The sequence below is a fragment of the Colletes gigas genome, unplaced genomic scaffold (assembly GCF_013123115.1).
Source record: "Colletes gigas isolate AHSC1104 unplaced genomic scaffold, ASM1312311v1 Colletes_gigas_Sc00007, whole genome shotgun sequence".
In the NCBI taxonomy this organism is placed as follows: Eukaryota; Metazoa; Arthropoda; class Insecta; order Hymenoptera; family Colletidae; genus Colletes; species Colletes gigas.
In genome coordinates this window covers 6,621,398-6,634,931 of record NW_025106636.1, presented here as the reverse complement: position 1 = coordinate 6,634,931, position 13,534 = coordinate 6,621,398, and the positions used below count along the sequence as shown (strand labels likewise).

General features: G+C 37.6%; 2 protein-coding genes across 6 annotated transcripts in view; one reads left to right on the top strand and one right to left on the bottom strand.

The window, feature by feature from the left end:
- Window positions 1–62: 62 nt before the first annotated feature.
- Window positions 63–1,948, bottom strand: LOC122396287 (iodotyrosine deiodinase 1). The gene is made up of 4 exons (XM_043394533.1): window positions 1,720–1,948; window positions 1,295–1,507; window positions 921–1,237; window positions 63–836 (listed from the first exon to the last, which is right to left on the bottom strand). The coding sequence occupies exons 1-4, from the start codon at window positions 1,892–1,894 to the stop codon at window positions 651–653; spliced, it is 891 nt and encodes a 296-aa protein (XP_043250468.1). The 5' UTR covers window positions 1,895–1,948; the 3' UTR covers window positions 63–650.
- A 443-nt stretch (window positions 1,949–2,391) lies between these two features.
- LOC122396285 (ribosomal protein S6 kinase alpha-5-like) overlaps window positions 2,392–13,534 on the top strand; it is a 38,216-nt gene continuing 27,073 nt past the window's right edge. The window contains exons 1-2 of one of the 5 annotated variants that reach the window (XM_043394526.1): window positions 3,076–3,176; window positions 11,582–12,024. In XM_043394526.1, coding sequence (XP_043250461.1) covers window positions 11,799–12,024 — 226 coding nt within the window. In that variant the 5' untranslated portion in view covers window positions 3,076–3,176; window positions 11,582–11,798. Of the gene's footprint in view, window positions 3,177–5,679; window positions 6,208–6,633; window positions 7,425–11,581; window positions 12,025–13,534 lie in introns of those variants that run through there. The other 4 variants (XM_043394527.1, XM_043394525.1, XM_043394529.1 and 1 more) reach the window with 4 other exon arrangements.

Below are 13,534 nucleotides of genomic sequence, written 5' to 3'. Positions count from 1 at the left end.
TTTATATATTGAATGTACTTAATTTAAGATACCGTGGTGATATTTGGTACTCATTGATGTAATTCTTTTTTTTTTTATTCAGTAATCTTAGGGTCGCTTAACGACACAGAATTGTGTACTAGGTGTCATGAAAATTAGTCTATAAACATTTTGAGTTTGAATTGATTAAACGTGGTGAATTTACATTTTATATTGCTTATTTTTAACACACTGTATGCAAATTTGAATAAACATTAGTTTGTACAAACCGAATCGCTAACTTTAGACAGTCTTATTGTGTGCCATGAAAAATTTTCCAAGTACAGGAAGATAATACATAATACATAACGATAGAACTTCTTTGGGTGCTATATTTCAGGGATTAGTTTCCCTTTTGAACATTTTAGGATAACTTTATAAGATCGGAAGTCATGTTGTGACCAAGGAAAACTATATTCTATAATTACGATAAATAATATATATTTGCGAAAGTGTAATATAAGGTATTCATAAGTAACAAACAATACTCAAGAAAAATATAAGTTTTTTTATAAAACATAGGATTTGTATAAATCTATGATTATGTGTACTCATTTTATATTATCCCATAAGCAAGCATAATTCTGATGGAGTATTAGATGCGAATCCACGATTTTGTTATTACATATGCGTTAATCAATTTCGACTAAAATATCAGATAGAGGTTTTCGTTGAAGAGCAGGCACTGTAGCATCCTTTGCTGGATATCCAACTGGCAGTAGTACAACAAGCTTTTCATTAGGAGGACGTCCAAGAATGTTGCGGATAGCAGGTCCACAATTTAAAGGAGTAGAAGTCAGAGTTACCAAACCTGCATACTAGTTTTAAAGTTCATGTATTAAGATCCATACTATTCGTAGGGTACATGGTATAAGAAATTATAGTGTTATAACAATTATTACCTGTATAGCCGTAAGGAGAATACCACATGCCATGGATGTGCTTATTTCATTGTAATAGTGAACTTTTCTTTTTCCATTGGGCAAAATTCCGTAAGTTTGTTTAAATATGAGCAACAAGTAAGGAGCAGTGGTCAGATATTCTTTGATCCAATTAGTTTTTAATGGAAGTAAATCAGTGGTCCACTTTACTCCCATTCTTTGTTTGTAGTTTATTTCTTCTTCTTTCTCTACAATGCATCTTATTTGTTCCTTCACCTTTTGGTTTGATACCGCTACGAATGTCCATGGTTCTGTATGTGCACCACTAGGCGCAGTGCCTAAAACAGACTTAGATATATAAATAGCATTGTGAATGTAATTACATAATATTGTACCTGCAGCTTTTATTATCTCACGTATGACTTCTTTTGGTACGGGGTCTGGACTGAAAAATCTTATAGTTCTCCTAGCCGCTACTATTTTATAAAATTCAGATGCTCTATGGAGTATCTCTGCTTCAGAGAATTTTTTATATTCGTACAGAATATGTTCTAAGTCTTTTGGTAGTACAGGTTCCTCGCTATCTTCTAAACTTTCTTTGCTAGAGTCTAAATATTATTAGGTAATAACGTTTGGTTTCATTTCTATTAAAATATATTTTGACTAAATTATTATTGGGATTACCTATTATTATATGCTATAAAATGAAATGGATTTGACATACTGTTAAATTAATTTGTATTTTAAATTATAATACGTTTTTGAACAATTCTAATTTCGCAAATTCGAATCTGGTGGCAATAATGTCAAGTATTATTACCTTCTAGTTGCTCCATAGTATTATTTAAAATTTCAGATCTATTTTTGTCATTTTTAATGAAAAGGGCGCTCTTCTTCGATACTTTGTAAAATATTTTTAAAAAACTATAAGAAATAATACCGATCAGCACGTGGTGCCAGTATTTCGTCCAAAATGGTAACAATTCAGAAATCATTTTAAGAGAAATTCAAAATTCGTTTCGACGTTGAAATTGCCGTATTCTACTCGATTCTTTACACTATACAGAAGGTTAACATTAAGATAAGCGTTAATGCGAGTGGTGGGATACATCTGACCTAAAACAATTGAGATTGTCATATTTTAAATGCACGATGTGCCCCATCACTCGCACTAAAACTGTGTAGATTTAATCATTCGTTTATTTCTATCAATCATTTACGATACAACGAAATACTTAAGTACTTGTGTTTTCAAAGTATTATGCCTAGCAAGTTTCTGATTTTTAAAGCGTGAACGAGAACGGAAAAATTCAATTCTTATCGTACGATTGTAACGATCGAATCGGTCATTTGTCGTCTGCACATTTTCGTTTCGATACAAAAAGAATACGATCTACTGAAAAACGTCTAATTACATTTTAAGCAATATACGATAACGATTTAATTATTCAGCGTAAGGAACTCAGGCTATTAAGAATTACGATAAATTCATTGACGCTGGCTTAGACAATGACTTTTATTAACATCTTACTATTGTTAAAGACTTGTTATTACAAATAAAGTCACTGTTTACTTTTAACGATTTATTATTTATTTCGTAAAGCATCGTGAACCATTATTCGCCTCCTTTGTGATTATCTTTCGAAGAAAGTGATCGTTCGTTTCTCAACCGAACAGATTGCATTTAATAATAGAGGATGATTAAGAATGCTTTCGCTATAGCGGCGGTACGCCAACATCATCTTATTGCTACGGTCGGTAATCGGTCGACAGTACTGACCCACCAACCGAAGCAGTCGGTGTCGTTCATTGCGCGATGCGGATGCGCAGTATCGAAACGTGCGTGTCGTCGTTGTCCGTCAACACGGACGGAACGAAAATCGTGGCAATCATGTAAAACACGATGTCGACGCGAATTTTTCGGATCGTTTGTCGATTCTTTCAATGATCGGTACAATCGGTGTCTCCGTGCACGCACGCACATACGATTACATTCGTTAATTGTACTTGTCAACGAAATTGTGTCGCGCGTATACGTCGCGTACGGTCGACGCGTACGTTTCGCGAACGGAGAAGAGCAATCGTCGAGCCGTACATTTCGCGAAATGTGTTTTCGTTGAGGAAGACTGGATTGCATCGCGAGTGACATCCAAGTTTAACCAGGCAAGAGGGGAATGGAGAACGCCATGCAGCCACCACTTCCACCGCCACCCCCACCCTCGGAAATCCTTGGAAATACCAGCACAGAACAAACGGTCACCCATGTCTTGACATTTGGTATGTTGCATTATGTTTCTCGTACGTTTTGACACGATTGTGGAAAAGATAAATTGCTTATCGTTGATTACGATAACGTACAATCGATTGGCATTACAATAATTGATAATATTAGTTTCCGCTACGTACAATCGATCACGAAAACATTCGAATAACAGTATAGTTTTGACACTATCCTGTGTATATTAACACATTGCTAACCAATCGAGGAATTATCTCTCTTTGCGGCTTACTGCGTTTTTCTAGGTTACAAACATGTATAAACTTTGTTCTTATACCAACTGTATGCTATCTAAAGTTATAAATAACATTAACAGGACCTGGATAAGAGTTAATTTTTTAGTAAAACTCTTTTCATAGCTCTGGTAAAACTGAAGTCTTTCTCTCTTTCTCCAATCTCCATGTTTGTATCACTCTTTGCTAATTGGTATTTTAAAATGATGAAATGTTTGTTTGAAATTTCAATTTATCTCTTATTTGAGGAGAAACACACTCCTATAACAGCTGGAAGGAAGAGTACAAGTGTGAATATATTCAAAGCAGAGAGAAGAATTGTAAGTTCCAATAGTTGATTTTTAACAATGCGAGGTATATTCCTTTTCACAGAATGTGTGAGTTAAAATTTGTTCTCCACATTTTTGGCGAAGACAAATATCTTGACATTTTAAAACACTGACTAGAGAAATCTGATACAAGTACAAAAATTGGAGAAAGATTTAAGTTTTATTAAGACAACAATCTAAAACACAAAGCATGGGCTGTCCAAAAATTCTTATTATATCATTGCACAGTGCCTCACAACTATTTCCACAATTTCCTGACCTAATCCCTATTGGATCAAAAAATTTGAAAAAACTATAATAAATTTGAAAACCATTAATTTTTAATTGAATAATTATTCTTTGTACATTGAAAGATACACAATCAACTGCATAATGGAGTAATTATGCAGCAGGGTAGAATTGTATTTTATGTTGGAAATATTATATAAATTTTTTTCATAATTTTCCTTACTATTTGAAGATTATGTAACATGATTTACTGATAGGTGTGCCAGGTTATGTTAAAATCATTTTTATTCTTTACAGTTGACACAAAATTGTTTTATTAGATGATTAAATGTAAAAGTATTATAATATATTCTGATAAGAATGCAAAAGCCTTGAACATCTTCCTTTTCTGTAAGCAAAGGAAAAATTTGTACACACAGTTTCCAGAGAACAGAAACAACACAAGCGTGTGAATTTCTAAATTTAATGGTCAGTGAACAGAAGGTTGCATGCAACATTGGCTCCTATTTATTGATCAATGAAATAGAATCATATAACTATACTAATGAAATGCTTATCACCCTTTATTGACACAAACAAGAGAGTTTAAACTAAATCTGTTGCCTTTTACAATTAGATTTTTGTAATGTACATTACATGTTAGTCATATTTTATTAATCTATTAGAACTGTTGGAACCATTTTTCTACCAGGACTAAAATTTACTTGAGTATCTCAATTGCAATTTAAAGAAAGATAAATTTATATATAATGGATTAGCGTAACCTTCCTTTATACTTTGAATTGATTGAATGCATGTACCTTATTTATTATTTAAAAGTATATACTATATGCATTTTTTATTGTTTAAAAAAACTACATAGATCAGAACTACCTCTGAACATTGTTGAAAATGTTTTCTTTGAAGAATAAGAGAACGAAAAATGTGGTAATTTGTGCATCATATAACAGGTATTGCGTAATAGTTATGAGGTATTCGCAATGTTTCGGGAAAATTGCATTCGTAACTGACAGATTCTCAACCCAGAGACTTTCGAGGTTAACGTTGTTGTTGTATCATAGAAGTTCGATTGTAATTTAATTATCTGTCTATGATATCCTATTAATGGGATTCTCCTTAACTCGTGGCACAATAACAACATACAAGGAAGCGGTCACGTCGATACATTTAAAAATAAATAATTGCTTTTGCGTTTACATTTCCGTCTCCGTGCATGTGCATGTGCATTAATGCGTGCGATTAATTATCGACGGAGGCGCAGCTTTATCGATCGAATCGGTGTTTCGTTTATCAACGATCGATATATACCTACCGACATGGTTCGTGTATGTAAGTTACTTATTAATTTGTGTCAATTAAGGTAAAAGACCGAATTACTGTCATTCTAGCTATTTTATTTTTCAATAAAAATTTTTTATATTGCATAATATATTTTTATATAATGTTCTATAAACAACACTAAAATATTGCCAAATATCGTTCGTTAATGGGTCTTTTACCTTGACGGTATTCGATCGGGTGACAATAATTGGATTAGGGGTGACGGTAATAGCTTCCACATTGTTTTTTCATAATTATTGAATATGTTAACAAAAACAGAGATTTTTAGAGTCGTATTATTTTTTTTCCTTGCAATAGAGGCATCGAATGATAACAGATACAAGAAAATACATGTTTTTGATAAATAAATAGTAAAAACAGTGCAACGAAGTCATAGTCGATCGTTCGAATGACGATAATTAGGTCTTTTATCCTATATCTTGAGTTATCGTCGCATTATATATATATAGGCCTATTCGTCCATGAATATTTATAGTAATTAATTGTATGCCGTAACGCACGAATGATGTGGGTCCTAACGATACGCGTACATATACCATGAATCATAAACGTTGCTCGTGTTCTTCGAAGGCGCATGCCTCTACCATAGTACTTCGAACTCTCTTCAGTGTTGCCCAACTACGATACTCTTTCCTTATCCTTAGCCAACATTATCTAGCCACTTAAGTTACAACACATGGTAGGGAGACACGATTCGGAGGGGACACGATACATACGATTCACGACGTTCGGATTTTCTTCGATCACGTTGCAACGATTTTTTGTACCATCAAAACACAGTTATTCGTCACGTAAAAAAGGAAACACGTGCACGAAAAACTTTAAACATAAACCCTCTTTATAACCATCGTTACTTATTCAAGAAGTCTTGAGAAATATAGGAAGCGTAACCGTTGTACGTAAGTATACAATTTCTCGCACTATGTTATTATTATACGGCTTTATTACATTCGTAGTGTATATATATTGCCATATAAAGAATAACTTATTGTACAAACGTAAAAAATTAAAAATAAGACAAATTCGAACGGGATTCGAGCTCTCACACAAAAGAAGCAGTAGTTTGGTCATTGCACCGTGGACTTCAATGTCCTATGACACTAGGAAAGAATGTTAGAAGAAAGCATTATTTCGATAATCGAACAATATTACTCAAATTTGAATTTTTAAACACCGCCGCGTTGTAAATAGAAACAAATCTGTAGGATACGTTTTTCCGCGAGGGGTGGTGTACACCTAGGAAACGGTTAATTCGATTCTTGTGGAATCGGGAAATAAGATTAGCCAGTATTACGCAACGAGTCGGGCACCGGGTACGCTTGATCCGTTAGTGGGCGGGTCTCTGTGTTTTCCAAATCAGCTGTTAGTCGCCGGTGAAGGGTGACTCGTCGGCCCCGTAGTGGGGGGCGGGCGTCAGTCGACTGCGAGACTCGGGCCGGTGCGCATCGTGTGTCTTGTTATCGTGCGCGCCTCATCCCACACTCTCTGCGCGTATACAACACAGACAGCTTTGTGCGCGCACGTCGTAACACCGTGCCCACCGTGTTTGTGGCTGTGCAACGTGTTCCCACCGAGTGAAAGTGGAACGAGCCGTCGCGAAGGGACTTTTCAAAAAGTCACGCTTCGATATTTCACGAGGTGCACGGCGGTTAATATCGTTCGCGCGACGTCAAAAAGCCAGAGGCAACGTGTGTCGCGCGAATACGCGCCGTGACAGCTTAAACACGCCGCGGGCCCGTCGCGTTTCAAGTGGCAACGTTTTTGCGACGTACAAGGAGGTCCATTAGCGGTCGTCTCGCGAAACCATATGCTCTCGCGGTGGTTCGCACGGCACGTTACACCTAGTGGAAACTTCCGTGTACGCGGACCCAGGGTTGCATACGTGGTGTCCTATTGAGTATTTAAAAATAAATACCAACGCGAAGCCCTTCGCTCCGTTTCGGGGCGGTTCGATCGTTTGAAAAGGGACACCGTGCTGCTTGGCACGACGGAACACGTGGCACACTGGTTTTGTGGGAGAATACGTGCGCGTTTGGTGTTCTTCCTGAAGCGAGGCGAGACAGATCGGATATATTCGCAAAGGTGGCCAAGGCCGAGGCTGTGCTCTCCGTACAAGGTACGCGACTTAAGTGTGTCAGTAGGATAACGATGCCAATCCGTTTCGTTCGAGCCGACACTTTTGCCTGACTCGGCGAAGGAATTGGAACACGACTGCATAACCAGAGAAAGGGATTGCGACACGACTTTTGATACACGTTTTTCGCGGTGTGAACAAAAAAAAAAAAAAAGAAAAAAAAAAGAGAAAGAAGAATATAGGTTGCTTTCGAGCCTCGCCGCGTCGTCGGTTGCGTCACGAGGGGCACGATCGACGTAAGACGAGAAAATCGAGGCGAAAATAAGTAGCGTGTACGCTGGGCGATATCGATTTAACCGGTTCCCCATCGGATATACGCAAATATATTGACCGGTTGGTAAACGATTGTTCGATTGGTAGCCGGGTTGCACGTATAACACGGTTACGGTTAACCCGATACACGCGTAATTCTATTAACAGAGTGTTTCGTTCGATGTATACATTCAATTGCTGTGTAGTTAGACTATCTAAGATACAGGAAAGTCGTTTAGCGCGAAGGGGAAACCCGACTAGTGGGGTCGAATCTTCTTTCAGACTATTAGCCGTAGAATCTTCAAGGTCACCTTGATTTTTTAATATATTCACCTCCATATCTTTTTAGTCGATTCGACTGTATTTATTACGCGATTCAAGATGAATTCCGTGAGCTAAATGACATGCATTTTTGAACAATCCCTTTCGAGATATTTCCATGAACGTTCACGACGACTTAGTCACCGCTTACAGCTTGGAACAGTGATTCTCAGTGTGTCTTTACGTCGATCATGCTACATGCAAAGATAGCAACGTGGTTTATTCGAACAATACGGAACACTTTATTCGTTTATCGAATAAAGTTAGGACTTTACTCTGTAAATTAAAAATGCATATTATTTACCTTCGTATAAAATTATACGATGACGTAAAAAGCTACTTTTAGATATTTATTTTAAGTGCAAAAAACGAAACTACCATTTTCATTTATTTCAAGCGATTCCTTTTGACATTTTAATTTTAATCGTTTGAGCTTTTATATTTATTACCATTATAGTCATTGTATGTAATAGCATTATTGGCATTAGTATTAGCTTAAAATAATTGTCGCGTCCTTGATCAATTCAGCAGAGTGAACGAAACACCAGGGGAAGAAGTGATACTTTCAATTATATTTAATACAGTACTTAACGTTTGATACTTTTGTAATATGAAGTTTGAGAAACACTATCATACCGAACCTTAGTACTGCACTGTAATAAAAGTATACCATTATAGAGTCATAGTACGAAGTATAAATTATACTCTTAGCGAGGTCGTGTAATTTTCAGCGGTAGAAAAAGTTTTCCCCTAGTTAAGCTGTTGTAGCCGATACATAGACACATTTATAATTAATTAACTACGTTTTATAGGTTAATTATACAAGTACGTACTTATACGTTTAGCGAATCATAATTGTATTACCCGGATACTAATCGTTCAAGTTTGTTCTTACCCGAACATCCGGTTATCCGATTTCCAAGACCTCCAGCGTACATGGTACATTAGATATTAGAGGAACGAAGTGAAACACTTATCGACCAGTTCTTATCTGTTGTCGAACGGACAGTTAAGTACGATACGTGAAAAACACGATCGGTTTTACGAGCCCCGGGACCGAACGAACGAAACTTTGCTCCCGGGGAACAAAAACCGAAGGAATTCTCCATGACCAGCAAGAACATTCGCTTTATTGGGTTGTAATACACGAGAAGTGTCCGTTTCCGTAACAAAACAGCCCTACGAATCAGCGTGTTCGTTATTTGAGGTTAGACTGTTTTACCGACAGTGACGCGAGGCACAATTTTTATTATACAAACCTCGACGGAATTTTCATTTTTAACTTGCAGTTTTTTAAAAACCTAAATACGCGTCGAGACATTTTAAATATATAGTCGACGGAAGATAAGAACCGTTGTCATCGAAAAGATGTTGCGCGTGTCAGAATTTCATACTTCAGCTCGTTGAGGTTAGATTAGCAATGCCAGTTGTTATCATCGTGTGCGTGACACGTGATTTAGTGTCATCGTGAAGAAGGGCAGGTCAACGAAAGAATCGACGATCGGGTCCTCGATCCAATGATAAAAAGAAACATTTTAGGTAAGGTGAACGTACCAATTAACTGATCAGAACAAATGGCGTCCCAATATTTTGACTATTTTATATTATTTAATCGCACAGATGACTCGTTCTATGCAAAATATTTAGAATAACGTTAACGTTATGCATAATACTCGTAATGTATTGCCTTGAAGTGTTGTGGTAGTCAGTTGTCGATACGTTTACCTTAAAAGTAGTAGTTTTTTCGCGCGTGTAAAGGTTAGGAAACTGTTTGGGAACGGCCATTTCTTATGTTACTGTCCCAACGTGTTCACAAAGAGCGCTCGACCTTTAGGGAATTGTTTACCGTAGACAACGCTGCTAGGCGTTCGATGTTTTCCGGAACAAAATACCGTGGAATGACGCGCATGTTTTCCGTCTGACGCGTTTGAAATAATTTTATCTCCGATAAAGCGCATTGTTTACGCGACTAATGCAACGTAGGCGTGCATATTCGACGTTTGCCCGTGAATCGTAAGTTTGTGGCCACTTTGAATGAAAATCGTATACGATACGTGGGCTGTGCTAAAAGTTTCGAAAATATTCACACATTGCATATTTATTATAGTGTTTACGAGGTTCGGTTATCAGTAGCGCAGAGAATGTTTAACAACAGATGGGCAGTTTGTAGTTTCTTTTTTTGAATACTTTACTTTTTGTTGTATACAATCTTGGTACAATAGAGACGCGTTACTGTTATTATTTGTTTAAAAACGAGTCGCAAGTATACACTGAAATAGAATTTGTTATTGTAGCTTGTATGTATTTTGAAGCAACGATAGAAACGAACGATGCGTATGGTCGAATATCGCTAAATGTCAATTATAGTTGTTTATTTATTGCACATTGAAACCTCGGGTGGTATCAAACTTATAGCCAGAGCAATCGATAATGTTCAGTACTTCCACGTGTTGATTGCAACGTGCAGCACAAAAGCGTTGTTTACGGTAGATTTTCGAGAAATGCTTTGAACGTACTGAGTATAACTATTAGCAGATATTACCATTCATTAAAATCAATTAGCCGCTCAAGGTCACTGAGATATTATATTCCCACTGTGTTACTCGATTGTTCCACTATAGTAATTCCTACTTTCGAGTGACAATTTTTACACCGAATCGTCTACCCTAATTTGTACAGGGTGTCTCAGTAATCGTTGAAATCCTCTTTAGGTCGTATAATATAATTTAAATATATCTGCAAGGATAAGAACAAGATGAAAGGTTAGAAATTACAGAATCTGTAAAGCAAATTATTATAATATAATCAAATAAATTATACTCGAGAAACTATTCTCCGAAGATTTATCCGATGCAGCAAACAACTATTATTCGTTTGAATTATTTATTATTTGGAATAAATTTGTTTTTACGACTTTTCGTTATCGATTAATAGCTTTAAAAATCTATCATTTATCATGTGTGTATAGATTCAGTTGTATTACGATTACTGGAACACCCTGTAAAATTTATTATTTCTCGTTATATCTTTACGGCAATACTATTAACGAATTGATAGGGTTCTCCCAATGAAAATGAATCCAAACACGACCCCATTCGGACCATTTTTAGTTACACATAATTATAAAATGTTTAGGTTATCTGTAATTAAAAACAGTACAAACTAGGTCGTGTTTGGACTCATTTTAACCGGGAGAGCCTCGCCAATCCATCTGTAATACTTTCGCGAAGATATAACGAAGACGATCAAATCTTCCATTTTTCAATGGAGGTAATGCGATGCTCGCTCACTGTTGACGTTCCCATTCGCTTTCCTCGCCCGGCAACTCAAAGAAAGATACAGTAATTCGTGTTTTCGAGTGACCCCGTAGCGGTTCCAGTAACCGTGATTCACGTTTGTGGGAGTGGCCTTGAGCGGCCAATCGAGTTCGGCTCTACCATTATGGTGGGACGTAGAGATGCAGTCGCTTGAACTGAATTCCTTGCGCCAGAGTTGCGACCCCCGGGGGAAAAAAGTCCCGTGAATCGTCGAGATACTGAGTCGAGGCGTTGTTGTTTGTGTCGAAGGATCGACAAGGCCCTCGCGGAGTCGCGAAGGAAATCAAATTCCGCGCGGACCGCGGTGAAGACGAGGGAGAGAGGACGGAGGAAGAAAATCGGACAAGAACGAGCGGCGGCGGAGACGACCATGCAACGGTCACTCGGTTAACGCGTTCCTCGTCGTCGTCGCGTTATGCAGTGACGCCGCACGCGTGCAAAAAACCCCGGCGGGTCTGCCCGCGATATGCTGAAGTGTTGCGCGTCGCCGACCACCATGAAAAATCCAGAACACGAGAGCGGCTACTTCGAGGACGGCAGCGACGTCGAGACAGCCGTTGAGGAAACGATCGTCACCGAAGAAAGGAAGTATGGATCGGCCAGTTACTGTCTCGCCAAGGCCATCCACAGCCTCGACGTCAGGGACTCCAGCGAGCCAGTTTCCGATGACTACGAGGACAAATTCAATAGAGGTACGGACGCGTTGCTTTACCCCAAACCGCCGATGTCCGATATATTCGACGCTCGTCACGACGCGTACAATAGATTGTAACTTCATCCGAGCCAGTGCAAAGTTATAGATCATTCTTTAGTCCCGTGTTGCACAAATTTGTATCAAATATCGCCCATACCAGGTCTCGTACACGTTAGTCCATTCACATTTCATTTTTGTTGATGATAGTACAATAGTGCACGGTTAACTTTCCACGATTCATCCTCCTCATTTCGTTACTTCCGGAGTCTCGAGTTCAACGAAACCTGACCCAGCAGAAACGTAAAGAGAGCCCCAAATCGTGTATAAGTTAACCGTGCATTATTGGATGTCGTAAAAGAGCATTAGTTAATGATCTAATAGTTCCCTTGAAATCATTACTATAATCTTAAAATTGTAGGTCCCTGGCTAATGACCAGTGTCGAAAGCCATTAAAAACAAGATAAAATTTTTTTGAAAAATAACTTATCGCGTGTGGTAGATGATTTCTTGTCAAAAAATGAGCCAAAACTGTACGATACATATTTTTCGTACGGGCCTTGCCTTTCAAGGAAATCGAACTCGGAAATCTATTGCATATGCGCGCGCATACGGCGCGTTTCGGTGGTTCCCCGTAAGAATCTATGACATTCGAAGTCGTTTTTCTTGGAAACGATCGGTCGTACGGAAAATTTGTATTGCACATTTTTTACTTGTTTCGTCCTTTAGAACTATTCGGCATTCAGACAATTTTCGAAAAATGGTTAAGTTGAAATTCGCCATTTCACTTTGTTTTCTTAACTATCGAATTTGTATATCCTTTTCCTTCTCATGACGCATATATGCGTCATCCGTGCCCTGGCAAAGAATCTGAATGACGCATATCTGCGTCATCCGGTGCCATTAAATGGGTACAGCTTAGAACATAATTACCTATCCCTTAAACAACGGTCAACGCGTTTTGGTTTCGGAAGTATTAAGATAAGTCTGTTGCTCTTAAACCCTTGGTTGCAAGAATGTAACTGAATTTTATTCCGAATAAAGAATAGAAAGCAACGAACAGGGTTTTATATCATTTTTAACGTATGTTCTACAAGCGTTTCGATATTATTAGATACTTGAAACTTCAAAATAATTATTCGCGAAAAGATTATTTAAAGTTTCCTGAGCAGACGACTCACTTTGTATGTCTTCCTTCGACGGATATATATACATACAGGATGTGGTGAGTTTCGTAGTACATCCGACCAGGAAGTAACATTCCCTGTCTAAAAATAAATCAAAAGTGTTGAATAATGTTTTTCCTCGTAAAGTTTCCTTTTCTGAGAAATTTACTTGAAAGTTTATAGGGGTAACGCTCGTTATTACGCGTCTCGATATTCAAAGATTTCGAGACTTGAACAGCAAAAATCGTACGTTACGATATTTTGCTATATTTGCTATATAACTTTTCAATACGTGATGTTTATCAGAATAATTTATGATATTTTCGTGCGCTAGGTATCCATTAT